General features: G+C 48.1%; 1 protein-coding gene across 10 annotated transcripts in view; it reads left to right on the top strand.

Moving 5' to 3' along the window:
• Window positions 1-16,716, top strand: part of PTPRT (protein tyrosine phosphatase receptor type T) — a 945,146-nt gene that overhangs the window by 597,443 nt on the left and 330,987 nt on the right. For all 10 annotated transcript variants that reach the window (XM_033094902.1, XM_033094905.1, XM_033094898.1 and 7 more), the window contains exon 8: window positions 14,373-14,669. In XM_033094902.1, coding sequence (XP_032950793.1) covers window positions 14,373-14,669 — 297 coding nt within the window. The remainder of the gene's footprint in view (window positions 1-14,372; window positions 14,670-16,716) is intronic.

A 16,716-nucleotide genomic window follows, 5' to 3' on the forward strand; every position in this document is an offset into this window, starting at 1 on the left:
CGACTGCAGCACAATTTCTGTAGAGATGAGTTGGAAACAAACTGCTTGTCCATCAGTGGGAAATAGATGGATAAATTATGGAGGACGTACACCATGGAACCCCCTGCAATGGTTGGGAGTAATGGACCAAGAGCACACAGCAGCTTGGGTAGATGCCAGAAACAGAATGCAGAGTGACGAAAAGGTAAAGGAGCTAGAAGACATTCCAATGTACATAATAATATGCGTACAAACTAAACAATTGCTTGCCTTTTACAAGAATTCATTCCAGCAAAGGAACATATGTGAAACATATGTGTGTCTATCAAGGAAAGGCAATGAGAGTGAAAAGTGTCGATAAAAAATATAGAAATAAGCAGAATAGTACTTAAGGGTCGTATTAGTTTCCTATTGCTGCTGCAACTAATCAACACCAACATAGTGAGTTAAAAAGACACAAACTTATTATTCTGGAGGACAGAAATCTCAAATAGGTCTGCAGGGCTGTGTTCCTTCTGGAGGCTCTAGGGAGAATCTGTTTTCTTGCCTTTTCCAGATTCTAGAGGCTGCCGATATTCCTTAGCTCATGGCCCCTTCCTCCATCTTCAAAGCCAGCAGGATAACTAGCATTGTCTCTCCTCCTCTCTGACTTCCTGCTTCTCTCTTACAAGGACCCTTGTGAGGAGGACATCAAGCCCTCCCAGGTAATCCATGATAATCATCCTTAACTTAATTTCAAGACCCTTAATCACATCCACAATGTTTTTTGCCACATAAAATAACATAGTCCCAGGTCCTAGGTGTTAGGATGTGGACATCTTGGGGGTGGGAATTATTTTGCCGATTGCGATTTGATTTGAGTCAGACGGTAATAGCGTATGTGGAGGGGTGTGGTCTGAGCCAGCATTTGGGAGGTGAGGACCCGAATGACTTACCTGACCAGTTTGGTTCGTGGATCAGAAAGTTTCTATGGAGATTGAGAAGGACGTTGAATGCCAAGGTCCTTTCTCCAAGTCTATCTGCCCCTCTTTCACAGAGACAAATTACATAATAGTCCAACTAGAGATAGCGCAGACAACTGCCTACACCTTTTGGTCACAGCAGAATCTTCTGGCTCCCCAGAGACCTGACTCAAAGCCAGACTTTCCTTCCTGCAGGGGACTAAGTCTGTATTATATAAAAAACTGCTGGCTGGTCATATTCACCAAAACAAACTCATATGGATCCGTGATAGTTTGGGTTAGCATTCAGCACATATTCAGCCCCCCACCCCCACTTCCCCGCTGTGGGAAGAGTGGCCCCACTGATGTTGGACTTGCTCAGGTGACTTGCTTTGACCAATGTGACGTTAGTGGACCTGATGTGAGGGAGGCCTCAAGACCTCTTGCATTGGTTGACTTGCCCCTGGTGCGTCTGGCATGGAAAGCACATGCCCTTAGAGATGAGCCCTGGAGTAAACATACATGGAGCAGACCTGAGCACAGTGCACAGCCTGAAGCCAAACCTGGCTGAGCCAAGCCTAGAGCAGACCAGCAGGTGCAAAAGCTCATGAATCAATGCCTGTGTTTATAAACCAGTGACTCGGGGAGCAGTGCGTTATGTAGCAATATCCCGCCTAATACGATATGAGCGCACGTAATCTCTTTTCCACCTAACAAGAATCATAGGCGATAGGTATCGTTAATTCCACTTTACATATTATGAATCTGGCTCAAGATGGGTAAAATGATTCATTCGAGGTCACACAGTTCGTTCATGCTTTTTGGTGGACAGGAAAGAGAACGTGTGAAAACGTCTGGCACAGGAGCAGCACTCTTCGTGGATGGAGGGGAGATGAAAGTGGGAAGGGCTGGTGACTGATGGCACTGAAGGGAAAAGTCACGCTTTGCAGGGGCAGCCTCAGTGGGGTTAGTCAAGGTTGAAAGTCAAGGAGAAGGGTGGTGATCTCTTCACAGTTCTGATATGAAGGATTGTCATTTGGTTTCTCATGGAAGAGCCAGTGCTAGAACTGTGTCTCACAAGGTCATGACCAGGGGCCACCCTCTGTTAGAGGGGTCAGCCAGGAAAAACTTTTAGTCCATCATCTTTGCTGAGCGGTGCTCAGCAAGGCCAGACAATCAGAGGGTCAATGGGTCTTCTAGCTCCAGTTCTGCTGTTCTACCCCTTCCACTCGTGTCTTCTTGGTGTGGTGCCGCGAGGTGCCTGGAATAGACAGTTTTCGCTTGGTCACGTGCCCTTTCTCATTGCCTAGGTAAGTCCCAAGTGAGACTCGGCAAAGAATAAGCCCCCTTTAACTGACAGTGGTTTTTGTTTGAAATGTTTCCTTCAATTTAATGATACTCTTGTACACTTCAAAGAATAAAGCTTTGGACATCATAAAAAAGCTTGGTAGGCATTTCTGGGGCTGCTGACACAGCAGGGCTCTTCAAGGTCCAGCAGTCCTGAATAGTGTCTATAGATTAATGCGATTCCTTGGGAGATCAAGGATGTCCTGGGGTGTGGTGGGGGGGGGGGGGGGTCTCAGTTATGAGCTGCCTCAGCTTTGGAAAGCCCCAGATCTGAATATAAAAAGCTGAACTCTCCTACTGAAAGGGAAGTTCATAGTTCTGGGAGAGGGGCTATTAGAATCCAATCAGGAGGTAATACTTCCCGTTGTTTGTTTTACATATTCTGGAAATAATTCGATGTATACATGGCTTCTCATCAGCCTCACAGTGATGGCAAATTAGCTTCACTGAAGACTGTTTCCTAATTCCAGTGCCCATATTGTTCACAGCCGGTGTTTCCCAAGGAGAAGTGAAGTGTTCGGAATGTTAAATACCTCACCTGGGCCCAGCACTAGGTGGCTTTTGACCATCAGAGATATTTCAGGTTTTATTATTTCTCCAGCCTTTGTCTTTTTTTTTTTAATAGACAAGGAGACTTGCCATGAATTAAATGCGAATTGAAGTGAAGCCCAGAAGATGTTATGGCCTCTCCGTCTCTTCCCCACTCCCTCCCCGTCCCTGAACCGTTCCTTTTTCTGAAAGCTGAAACCATGTAATTTAGAAATTCTCTCTTTCCAACCTGATTTCCTCTGCCACAAAAAAAAAAATAATAATTTTTAAACATTCTAAAGCCTTTATTTCCATGCTGCCATCTTGTTCCTGTGTCCATTTACTTTTTCCTGGCACTTGAGCAATTGCTGTGACAGGAGGTACAGCTCAGCTCAGCTGCAAACCAAGTGGCTGCTTCTGGATGGGGCGGAGTGGGAAGAGCCAGGGCTGAGTCAGAGGGGGGAAGCAGAGTGTGGCCAGCCAGGGCCTCAGATCTGTGGCCAGGGCGTACCCAGGCAGAAAGGAGCTCTGGGAGAGGAAGGATGGGGACGCAAGATGTTCGTGAGGTTCAGGCAGTTGGGTCCTGCATTCATCAAAGTCTAGTTCAGAGATAAATCACACCACTTATTCCCACAGAGAGGCTTGCCTAGAAAGAATGGTTAACAAGCGTGGTTCTCAAACTGTGTCGAGGCAGCCCAGGACCCCACGGTGAACTCACAAAAGCGCCACGTGGGGGCATTTACATTTTTAACTTTAAATTATCAGGAAACACACAGTGTCATTTGTCAGACACCCGTACAAACTACTAAGTAGAGGTGCTCCACAGTTTCAACATTAGATTGGGCTATATTGATTTCAATGGCACTATATCTCTGCAAAGCTGGGCTTCTGGTAGTTGCTGTGATGAATAGCAAGTATTATATGAAAATCATTGTGGAGCCGGCAACAGGAGTGGAGTGTCTACTGTGAAATCCAGTCTGAGAAGTTGTTCAGTGCTCAACAGATGCGTGCATCCCATTCGTGAGTAACCGTGCTCATTTAAGAATAAAAGGAAAAGGTTTTTCCTTTGATTTATGTGCTCTGTTTTCTTAAACCACTATGAAGTTGCTGGGATATAAATGCTGATTACGTTGTTTGGTCTAATTCATAAATGAAACTTTTAGGTATTTCTTTGGTTAGGAACTCTGTGGAAAAACTGACCCAAACACCAAGGGCACCTTGAAGAGGGGAAGTTTGGAAACCTCTTGTTAACTGTATAGAAAGAATCGGCTGGGAAACTGAAAAGGTAAAAAGAAAACGTGAAGGTGTCATGCCAGTGCAGCAAACTCTGGGAAACAGATACTGCTAAGGCTGGAGAGAACCAAGAGGGCAGGCTGGAATTATAAACATTTCAAAGAATGGAAGAGGGAGTGTTTTGTGGCTGATGCTGCTGTCTCTGAGTGTTGAAGAGACTTTAAGTGTTGAAGAAACTGCAAGTTAGGTCCAACTGTTGTGACAGAATGGACTTCGTGAGAGAGAAAACAGGGTGGTGGAGTGATGCCCACAGGGACAGTAGTCCCTTGTTCCTCCTCCAGCCTCGCAGCCTCCCTCTGTCGCCCCCTATTGGCAGGAGTATCATGAAACCAGGCGGTGGAAGAGAAATGTGGTTGGTTTGAGCCACAGCTGTTTTTAACACTATGCCCCCAGCACCCAGCCTGCTACCTCACAGATGCTCAATAAATACTTCAGGAAAAGAGTAAGAACTTTAGTGTAAATAGAGAGGAAAGATCAGGAGAGATCAGGGAGCTGGTGGCAGGACCTGAAATCAAAGAAGTAAAATTTTAGGCACAAGCCCCCTTGAGGCCCCCAATTGCCCTTCCCTGTTTGATTTTTCTCTAGCTTGATTTTTTCTCTAGTCACTTATTGTCTTCCGACATGTTATATAATCTGATTTGTTTCATATATTATTTAATCTGCCCCCGCCACACACACACACACACACACACACACACACACAAACACACACACCAGAACATAAGCCCCTTAGGGCAGAGAGAATTTTTGTCTGTTTGGGCCGCTTACATCTTGTACAGTGCCTGCACATGCCAGGAACTCAAAAATATTTATTAAAAGGTGGAATTCTTCTAGTGTTTTACCTTTGGCAAGGAATACACATGTCACCCTGTTAGAACTGCCTTAGTTGTTATTTTTCACTTACTTCTGACCATTATAATGTGTAACCCCCAGACTGGCCTAACCCATCGCTGTGTCGGGTGTGAACGTGTGGTGGAAGGCAGGGCCTTGCCATCTCCATGGGCTGCCCACCCACTCCTGCATCAGAATCTTGGTGGCTATTGGCTCCTTTACTCTTGCCTCTTGGACTGGGACTAGGCTGCCTTGTTTGCCTGCAGTTTAACCTTCCCGCTCCCTCATCTCCCTGCCCCGTTCCTCCACACCTTGCCCCTTCATCTGATCAAATCCTATCTACCCTTTGTTCAAGGCCCCTTCCTCCAAGACCACCTTCTCAGCCTCTAGACTCCACATTCCATTGTTGGGGAGTTACTCTCACATATTTAACAGTGGAATGTTATGGTTGAGTTTGCGGTGAAGCCATAACCCAGTGCTGCCAGTCTTTCGGTTAAGCCCACACTGGTCAGGAATGATCCCCTGGTATTCCAGTCAAGAGGCAACTCTGCCTTGCCCAGCGGCTTCTGATGCCATATCTTGAACAACTTTGATTTTGCTGATGTAGCACCTGAAATACCAGAAATTGGTTGTGGTGGTTGAAACCCGGGACCTGTTGCCCTAGCATAATAATAAATATTGTAAGTTGACTCTAATTGGTGAAATTGATGGTATTCAAAGTTTGGGTTGGCCAGATTTTGTAAAGCACTTTCCAGACATACGTACTGAAGAAGAACACAGGAAGACCTCCGGCTTTGACCTGAGGGGTCGTGTTCAAACCTTGATTCCTGAACAGCCCCGTGTCACCCATTGGATGAGGGTGCTTCCTGGTTGTCTGATGTGACCATAAGGTAATCAGTTTTGCCCCTAGAACAGGAGTCGGCAAACTGCAGCCCATGGCCTTGGCTGCCAGTTTTCGTAAAGCAGCTTTTATTGAAACACAGCCGTGCTCCTCTGGGTACATACTATCTACGTCTGCCTTTGCACTGCAACAGTAGAGCTGAGAAGGTGCAACAGGACTGTCTGACCTGAAAAGCTTAAGATATTTACTATCTAGCCCTTTGCCAAATATATATATCAATTCCTACCTGAGAATACTGTCGGGACTGCCTTCAATGACCCTTTTATGAAGATAGGAATCAGATCCCCTAAAAGGACAGATTGCTGAGATTTCTTGAGCTCTATGGAATGAGTTGTTTGACCTGTTTTGTAACTGCTTGCTAATAAACAGTTGTGTAATAGATGCTCAACTGTGTGGGAGAATTTGGCCTGAGACTTGCTTTTACTATAACCTAATAATGTAGCGGTGGGGGAATCATTAACCTTACTCACCTCACATTTTGCTGGTGGCTTCCGGTTTCTATGAGACACAACATAAGAGTTGTGCGTGAGTCATGATTAAATTGGCTCAGATGAGTTTCCAACGTGAGGCTGTGTCTTTCTGTCATGTGCTGCCTGGAAACCCAGCACTTCTGCGTCCTCATCAGGCGTCCTCATTACATCCTTCACAATGGCCCTGTCTGCATGCCCCTGAGAGCCTGAGTGGTAGGAAAGCATGAGGTGTCTCTCTCATTCACCTGTATCTCTAATGCCTGTCCCATCTCAGAGGTCCAGGACATGTTTGTGGAAAGGAAGGAATAGAGACAGCAAGAGCTGAACATGCGTTAATGGAAGCTTGCTGACTCCAAATTTGAGTTAGTTAAAAGAATGACCCCAGCAGTCAACTAGATTGCGAGCCAGGCCATGGCTCCACAGTGACCCACAAGACCCCTATTGCTTCTCAATGGCTCCCCTGCCTGCCTCCCTTCTGGAGGTGGTGGCTGTATTGCAGGGAATATATTAATAGCTGTGCCAAGTACTATCCAGGGGCTTGGTGGACACTATCTCCTTAATTCACCTCGCAGCATTGAAAGGGACAGAGGATCATTCATGCTTTACATGTGGGAAAAAGGAGACATGGATGCAGATGGGAGAAGCGCTTTAGGTCCAGGTGATAACAGAGCCAGTGTTCTTTTCCCCGGGTCGTGATGCTTCCATGTCGTTTTCATTAGTGAGTGAGCAAATGGGCATGTGAATAAATTACCTTATCTATGACATTGCTACAAGAGGGTGACAACAGGGTCACCTTCTCACAAGGTAACATGTTCCGGCTTTGGATGGTTCTAGCTGTCGGGATAGGTGGTACCCAGTGACCCTGGATTGTGAGAGTACCAGCATCGCCAGATGAAGCCTCTGAACTCCTGTCCTTGCCACCTCCATAAGATGTTCATAGTTCTGTTCCACACATTCCTTCCACCAGAAAGCTGAAATAAATTAGAGGAGGTGTTGGAAAGTGAGCAAGAGGGTGAGTTTGAATGATACTGGAAAGAAGATGGATTTTAATTTTGTTCCTTTTACCTTTTTTTTTTTCCCCTTCATGTATCATTTCCATGCCAAAATTGCGAATTAATGGTCACATCGAACTATCTGTCAATGTATTACTGCTCCTCCAGTATCAAATTATGTTGGCAATAATGTTTCCAGCTGCCTAGGACTCCATTGCAATTTAATTTGAAAGGAACTCAAATTGCATCTCCAAATGGATAAAAAATTAATTTTACATACAAGCTATCCACCTCCACATTTTCAGCCCCATGCCCCAAATTATCTCAATTTAGGTTCAACTTTGAACAGTACATATGTTACAGCCAGCTCCACATACAAAGATGAATACATAGAGAATTCATGCATTGGAAATCTGCTTTGCTGTTCTTTTTAATAAGATGTTCTGTCTTGATTAAGGTCATTAAGAGATTCTACAGCTATTGCCTTTGACAGCAGGGACTGAGGCTGGATCCATATAGAACAAAAAGACTCGAATTCTGACTTCACCACATGGTTACCCTTCGCAACTGGAGTGTAGAAAGAGCCCCGATGTCCCCCCTTACTTATAGCTTTTCCTCTGCGGTATATTAGGAATTTAATTCTGGTTTGGTTGTCAGTCATCCCCTACTTCCAATATTTACTCATTCTTAAATTTATTTATGAAGCAGCTATATGTTGTAATTATAAAAATGAAGAGACCAAGGGTCTCTCAAGTTAGCACGGAGGTGAACATGAGACAAACATAGAAACCTGCAATTTGATCAAAGCAATGGAAGCAGTGGGCTAAGGTGTTAAAGAAAATGGATGATGGAGGCATTTGCTCTGCCTGGGCGAGGAAGGCTTTTGGAGACAATTATAAGGAAAGGGTGGCGTTAGAGCCAGGCCTTAAATATATTGAATAGGGATTTGCCCAGTGGCATCTCAGGCAGAAGGAAGATGATGGGCGAAAGCGTGGAGCTATGAAAGGATTCAGGAGGCAATACTTTGCTTTAGGAATGTCGGGCGCGAGGAGTGAGCAGTGGAAAATGAGGGAAGGAATTTGGAGGTAGGAGGGTGCAAGTTGCAGACTGGGTTCAGGTCCTGGGTTGAAAATGGTACTTCAGAAGGAAATGGCGCTTTCCCTGGAAAGGGGAGAAGCAATCGGAGGTTAAGAGGACCAGCCTGCCTTCAGAGGCAGCTGTAAGAATGAAGAGGCTTCTGAAGACGTGAGTCGGTTGATCTCACACAGACACAGACAGACACAGACAGACACACACATGCACACACACACACACTCACACACACACGTCTGTTCCTACCATATGCAGGAACACAAATGAGTCTGGGGCGAGAATAGACCCACAGGCCTGGGGCCCCTTTCCTTCTCCTTTCACCTGCCTCCATTACTCACACAAGGCTTCCTGCACATGTATCTGGAGGGTTTAGGCCTCAGGTCCAAGCTCTGTCTGTTTGCCCCAAACAGCCGTCCTTTGGTCACCCCTTGGGCTTATGGGTGCACACGTGTGGAGTACAGTCTGATGTTGGAAGGGCAGACCAAGGGCAGAGGTTTGAACCCATCTTGGAAGTGAGTTTGAAGCCCCTGGGGCAGGGAATTCTGGAGTGTCAGGTAGCTGACACCTGTCTGGAAGGGGGAGCACAGGGCAGGGGGTCACCCGGGCCCACTGACTCTTGCTCCAGGAGGAGGACGCAGCCTGAAGAGGGCCTGGACGTGCTCCCCTTAACACACAGAGCTCAGGACAAAGCCCCCCAAGTCTAAGGGCACAGAGAAAGGCTCCCAGAGGCTGAGCCAATTTGATTTTCCATCAGAGGAGGATTTTCTAGCTTCCCACACAAGCCACACTCTCTTCCCACTGTTTGCCATCTCAGTGGCCCGTAGACTGTCACGCAAGAAGGTCCTATGGACGAGGCCTTACCTGGAGGCCAAAACCATGGGCTTTAGCCTTGGACATATTTACACAGGGGGAGTAAATTCAACAAAACCAATCTCTACTGCACACACGGGGCTACGGCAGCAATTTCCAATTTGTTGCACCACCCCAAACGTAAAGCGGACGTTCTCTCTGCTGTAGGCAATGACTAGAGCAGAAGCTGGGGTTGGCGGCTAAGGCTTTTGTTTTTGTTTATTTTGGGGGTGGGGGTGGGGGGGCTGAGACTGAAAGCATGAATGCTTCCGTCACACATACTGAAGACGCGTTCCATGGTGCCGGACATTCTCTTGCTTGAATGCAAAAATAGATATGTTCACCCTAAAGACTCAGTGACGTGCTGGAGGGGACCGAACAGGGCCTGTGGCGTCAGGGGTTGGCGCTCAGTTCCCAAGAACAGATCACCATCTGTTCTCTCAGTTTAGCCAACAGGAACAGGCCCCTTGGCAGACCCTGCACCATGTGGTGGGCTTGCTGGACGAGTAGAATGTGGTCCCTTGCATCCAGGGAGGAGTGATGACTAAAGGAACACACAGTTCCTAGAAAGCGTGACAAATGCTGAGTGGGCTGGACAGCTGTGCCAAGTGCCGGGGGAGCCCCAAGCTGGGGACTTGGCTGCGTGGCCCTGGGTAAGTCACATCCCTTCATCGATCTCAATTCCCTATGCCGGAGAGCTGTTTTAGCCTCCAAGGGCATAGCCCAGTGTTACTGCTTAATAAATAACCACTGTCTTTCCCTTTCTGAGTGGGAGTTCTCGAACTTGTAATACGCTTGCTGCTGCGTGTCGCTAACCCGTAGGTGCAGCAGACGCCTTCTTGCCTTTTGTGAGTGAACTGAGATTTCCTCGAGCCTCTTAATTTCCATAGCACGGAGAACCCCCAAAATCATCTCTCAAGATGTCCCAAACACACAGACATCTTTTCCGAGTCCCCTTTGCCTCTGGTCCCTGGGTTCCCATGTGCTATCTTATTTGGCCCAAACGAGTCATGCAAACCTCAGCCCTTCCTAGAATCCACAGGAAATCCAGTCCCAGCAAACTATTTTGTGGTATTTTGAGGACCTTGTTGGAGATCTAGGCGTCACACAGAGAACAGTCACATTGGGCTCCCCCCAACCTCCTGCCATCTCGTTCATCCCCATCTCCTAGTCAATCCCAGCACCGAGTGAACTCGTTCTTCTCCTCCTCCAAAGGCTGAGCACCTCTGACCCCAGGGCCCTGGAAATGTAGCTTCTACTCCAAACAAGCTTCTTAAGGCATTTCTCCAAGAAAGGCCATTCTCTCTAAGAGGAAAGCCCACTGTTAGGCAGAGGCCATTTCTCTCTTTCTTTACAGTTCATTATATCCTCATTAACAGCCCTCTGAGATTAGTGCAATAATTTTTTTTGCTTTATAGATGAGGAAGTGGAGGCTGAACGATGAAATGCCCTTCCCCAAGGTCACACAGCTTGTGAGCGTCAGAGTCTGGCTTCGAGCTGTGCTTTGTCCGGCTCCACTGTCCCTGGGACCTGTCTGATGACAGTCAGTCACACATGCTTCAGAGGGAACAAGTGACTTTTCCTGTGCCCTGACCTTCCAGCTCTGGGACGGAGTCTCTTTGCTCTGTGGTTGTCTTGTAACACCGCTTGCCCTCTGTGAAAAGGCACCCCTGCCTGCTCCTTCCTTTAAGAAAAGCAGAAAGGTATTTATGTGCACACCTGCACAGGTGAGCTCCGGGGAGAATTCTGTAGTAGCTGGAGACCAGGTGAAAAGACTGGCGAATGGTCAGACTCAAATGTGACTAGGTCCCCACATCACCCTCTCCAACGGGCCCAGGCTTCTGAAGATCAAGCCACTTCTGGGCTTTCTCACAACCTTCTCCCCAGGTCTCCCCAGGTCCAGAGGATTGTGACATGCCTCATGTTCACGTCCTTCCCCTGGTCTCTGTCCCTTGTGGTGTGGCAGTACAGAGCAAACACAGAAATGCTGGACCCTTGTGGACTTCAAATCTCACTGTGTGGCTCTCACAGGACTTTGCTTCCCTCTAGGATGAGGCTTTTCTCACAGGTTGGGGTGAGATGGACAAAATAGGGCATCCATTCCACTGGTACTTATTGAGGTCCTCCTTTGTGTGTCCCTGGGCTGGGCACTGCCAGGGGGTGAGCAGAGAGCAGCCTGTGCTCAAAGAGCTTATGTCCTCGTGGGCAGGGACAATTTCTAACATGCTGTCACCGCGGCAAATGATTAACACATGAGGAAACAGTCAACAAGAGGAGACAGCAAACGCCACTGACCTCTGCCCAGGGGCTCAGAGGGGAAGTCTTCACAGACGAGGCAAAGTGAACAGGGACTGAAAGCAGGAGAGGGATTGCTAGACACCAGCGGGAGGGGGAATGCAGGCAGCAGAGTGGAGGACGGACCATAGGGAGACTGGATCCCCTTTCCCTGATGCACGCACAGCGTCCGTACCGGAGCTTTGCACACCCCTCTCTGCTCAGGCAGCTCTTCTTACTTTGCACACTAGGTGTGGAGCCAGACACAAGTTCAAAACCCCACTTTGCCACTTGCTAGTCTTGCTACTCTATACAGTTCCTGGACCTCTCTGGGCCTCATTTTATTCATCTGTAGAGAGGGGCTGGCAGGCCCTCCCTTAAAGGGTCACAAGATGATACAGACGATGGAAGCCAGCACTGCGGCTGGTGGCTATCAGTGGTGTTTTGTTTTTATCGTTTCACGTGTGCTTTAAAGGCACATTGGAGATCCTCAAAATTATACTTAACATGGGCTGTGGTGCATCTTAAGATGTTTGACAGAATGGGTTCTTAGCCTTGGATTTGAAAGGGGCTTAAATGCTCCTTTTCCCGCTCTGTAACGAGAAGAGGCGGGAGACCAGGAGGGTGAGCACCCTTTTGGGGCCCGGTGGCGTCAGCTCGGAAGGAACCCCAGAGGCAGAGTGCTGAGGAGGTTCTGAGCAGGCATGGATGACCTCCCTGCCAGGAGAGTTCTGTCATCTGGATGGACAAGGCGGTTCCAGCTGGAGGGCTGCTGGGACTTCTCGGCACGTCTTAGGAAGCAGCTTTCTCGCTGTCCCCCTGCTTGCACATTTGTCCTCATGCCATTGTGAGTTGTTAAATCAAGCAACAGTAGCAGCCACACCAGATCATAACCCTCGCCCCTCCCGATACCCCCCCCCCGCCCCCGCCAGCTGTGGGGACCTCACTTTTCACCTTCTGCTCCACACGGGGCTCAATACCATGGACCCTCAGCAGCAACTCGTTCAATGTCACAGTTTCAAAGTCACCCATTTGCTTCTGGAATGTTGGCTCTCCTGTACACAAAGGACCTGGGAGCATGAATAATTGGGCTGTACCAGTGACCGTGAACTCCTCAGTTGATCTGGGGCTAGGCTGCCCACTGTCCCCAGCAGCGTGTGAGCAGGTCTGGGCTGGCTTGCCAGGTTGCCTGACAATTCTGGGTATCCTTCTCGTGTGTGTGTGTGTGTGTGTGTGTGTGTGTGTGTGTGTGTGTGTGTTTGGTAAGGCTCTGACACAAGTTGCAGGACATTTTCTCCCCAAGGACAGATCAGGGAACTCAGCTAGTCACAAGACCCACTGCCCTTCTTATTGCTGCCTTGGCACAGAGGCAGTCTTACCCCTGTGCTTTGAGGGGACTGGAGAGATGGTAGAATCCATCATTTTGCATAAGGATGCTACCCAGCACTGCCACTTATAAGGCGTTCAAAACAGATACAGCAGGTGAAGTCTTTGTATTATTTTTATGACTAGTCCGACTACTGCAAAAGAAAAACTACCACGTACGGAGTGCTTATTAAGTTCCAGGTGCAATTCTAACTGCTTTGCAAAGAACATCGCACTAATTCCCCCTTTCCCTCCCAATGAAGGTAACTGCTATTATTATCATCATTTTACAAATAAAATTAAAAATGGACCCAAAGAGATTATATAACTTGGTAAAGTCTTGCGGGTAGTACAGGGGAAAAGGGGGGAGATATACTGATTTAATCTCTAGCTGGTGCTTCACTACTCCCAGCTAAGAGAATCTGACACGAAAATGTATGGGGATGCCGACCACAGAAGAAGTGATGCTTTTATTGTAATAAATGCCTAACCCTTATAGAATGAGCTTTACACGTGGGGATTGGAAAAAAACAACAACATTCATTGGTTATAATCTGTTTCATACAAAAACATCTATTTAATTTATGTAAATGATAAACAGAATATTCATAACAAAGTCACACACAGCCAATGTTACCTACGGGGTTCTGGGAGCATGTGGGAGACAGCATTTATGGTAACAATGCACGATCAGACCTGCTTTTAGAATGGTGGCCCTGGAGGGGCCTGTTTGGAAAAGAGTGGAGAGGAGAAGAAGAAGGCTTGAGGGCTGTCAGAGGAGCCTAGGAAATGATGAGTTATGTTGTGAATGAAAGGAGGGGACATTCCAAGGCCTAGGCACGGGCCACGTGACCACGTGAATAGACTGGGTGTTGTGTGTCAAGGAGGCTGATTTATTTCCAGCCTGTGCATCCCAGTGCCATTAACTGAGGAAAGGGGGCTGATTTCCCAAGGGGAGACGATGTGGCCCGATTCAGCGAAAGGAGGCAAGTTGAGACTCCGGCAGCCTTCTAAATTACTACATCCCCAAAGTGGTGTGTGTGCTGTTGGTGGTACCCAAGGTGGTCTTCGGTGGTCCCCTGATAAACCTCTAAGGATATAACAATTCCCTGTTTATTTTAGTGGCTAACATGTATTTGTGGCAAGGGATTCCCTTTATTTTTTTTTTTTAATTTATTGGGGTGACAATTGTTAGTAAAATTACATAGATTTCAGGTGTACAGTTCTGTATTACATCATCTATAAATCCCATTGTGTGTTCACCACCCAGAGTCAGTTCTCCTTCCATTCCCTTTCTATAGCTCTGTTTTCTTTTGGATGCATGTATTTAAGTAAGAAAAAGGAGTCTGATTGACAGAAACATGTTAGATGATCCTCTGTGTGGCTGACACCAGGAAGCCGTGGCTGAATAGCCGAGATAAGTCTGAAGAGCCGTTCCCCACCCTTCTCACGGGACACCCACCTCCACCTTCCTGACTGGCTCCTCTTGTCTCGCGTGCGTGTCTTGCAGACCCGGTGCACGGCCCACAGAACGTGGAGATTGTGGACATCCGCGCCCGGCAGCTGACCCTGCAGTGGGAGCCCTTCGGCTACGCGGTGACCCGCTGCCACAGCTACAACCTCACGGTGCAGTACCAGTACGTGTTCAACCAGCAGCAGTACGAGGCTGAGGAGGTCATTCAGACCTCCTCCCACTACACCCTGAGGGGCCTGCGCCCCTTCATGACCATCCGGCTGCGCCTGCTGCTGTCCAACCCCGAGGGCCGGATGGAGAGCGAGGAGCTGGTGGTACAGACAGAGGAGGACGGTGAGTGGGGGAAACGCTTCCTCGGGAGTGGGGAATGTCGGTCCTGCTCATAGGGCCACGCCTGTCAGTTAGGAGGGTCTTGGTATTTCCTGCTTCTTGAATCTCCCCCTCCGCGTCTGTCTCGTTTCCCAGGTCTTCAGTGCAGGCTATCCATTGCACAACTCCAGGGGGCGCTGTTCCCGTAGACACAGCAGCTCTTCCACAGACATGCACTCAAGTTTGACCTTTCTGTATCCCACCCCTCTTCTCACTTTATACCACCTTTGATGACCAACATTTAACCACTTTGATACCTCCCAAAACAGAATCTGCATATCGTATTGCTTAAGCATGTTGAGTTTGGGAGTCAGACAACTCTGGATTCTCTAAGGATTAAAATCAGAAAAGCTCTTTATCTGTATAAAGAGCTTAGCACACCCATTGGATGCACCCAACCAAATACTCACTTGGAAGTCCCACAAGCATCTCAACCCCAAAGTCTCCAAAAATGAACCAATCTCCTCTTGTATCCTGACTTCTCTGTATGCCTCACCTCAGTGAACTGCATCCAGTAAGTCCAGATAAAGACCCAAAGTCAGCTTAGGTGCCTCATTTTCTCCTTCCCCACTTCTACTCCCACAAGGTTCTGTTGAGTCTGCTGCCTGCATCGCACCTTCCAGCATGCCTCTTAACTCGAGACTCCATGACTCTAGAGTCACGTGTGCTTCCGAGAACACATCGCTTTTCCCACCCCTCTGTCCTTCCCCATGCCGTTTCTCTGGCTGGGGACAACCTCTCCCTCCATGTTTGCAGGACAAGCTCTGTTAATCTTTCAAGTCTTTGCTCACATGCTACTTTCTCCAGGAAGCTCTCCCTGACTGCCAGAAGCCGACTTGGGTGTTCCTTCCCAGGCTTTCATTGCGTGTTGCCTCTAACTCTACCACAGCGGTTACCTTACTCGTGGGAGGACAGAACTTCTCCATTCTAGGACTTACCTAGGAAACATCTCTCCACGGCCATAGCTATTCCACTTTTCCCTCCAGCCAACCTGCCTGTGGCCCTGTGGGGGGTCTTTAGTTAGTTCCCTGGCATCAGACTCTGAGATGTAGATTTGTGTGCAAGTGATGGATTAAGGAAATTTTCCCACAATAGATTAAAAACAAAATTAAAGAAACAGAAACTTTTTCCAGCAGAGACTGGGAAGGGAGTGGGGGAAACAGGATAGGGAAGGGGAGGAAGCTGAGGTTCAGCTTCAGGCCAAGTCCAGCAAAGGGGGGCCTGCGACCTGGGCTTGCAGAAGAGCTCTCAGAGAAGCTTAGGCATCACTCTTCTTCCAAATCAGGGAAGGGAGCTGTCGGCCAGTGGTTAGGGCTGGGATGGAGAGGGAGGATTGGGACGTTAATCCTTAGGAATGTTGGACTCTCTGCCCATGCAGGCAAGGTCCAGGGGTACAAAATGGTCTACAGGGATCTGAAGGGATCTGGGCAGAGTGCTGTCATGTCAGCTGCATGAAGCAAATACGCCCACTTGACTCAGATTTGCCTTAGATCCTCAAGACAGAACTTCTAACGTGGCGATCCTGTCTAGTTCTCTTGTTTCACATGAGCAAGTCCCAGGACCCGATTGATGGTCCCTGGTGGGATCCAGATCCACATCCTCAGGTGCAAAGCCCCATAAGGACATAGAGCAAAAATGCCAGCCTCTTCTCACCCTGTCCCCTGATTCTTATTTCCCCCAAGTCCAATCCTAGACTGGAAGTTTTACATAACCTACCTCCATGCCTAACCCTTCCTAACCCCCTTTAAATTCATCCTTGCAGCGACTCTCTTTGCATCCCCTGCAGACTATACTCCTAGGTGGCAGCAGCACTGAGAAGCCACTTCTGTCACCTCAGCGCCCCACCTTCCTGCCTTACAATGAACCTCAAGTCGTTGGTGGGCACAGCTCTCCCCCTGGACCAGATTCTCCAGCTGATCTAAGTGGTCTGCTCCCTGTGAATCTATTCCTATGCAACTTCTAACACGGCGGGTTGGGCATCTCATCTCAGCTTCATTCTGTAGCCCAGGAG

The sequence above is a fragment of the Rhinolophus ferrumequinum genome, chromosome 23 (genome assembly GCF_004115265.2).
Source record: "Rhinolophus ferrumequinum isolate MPI-CBG mRhiFer1 chromosome 23, mRhiFer1_v1.p, whole genome shotgun sequence".
Lineage (NCBI taxonomy): Eukaryota > Metazoa > Chordata > Mammalia > Chiroptera > Rhinolophidae > Rhinolophus > Rhinolophus ferrumequinum.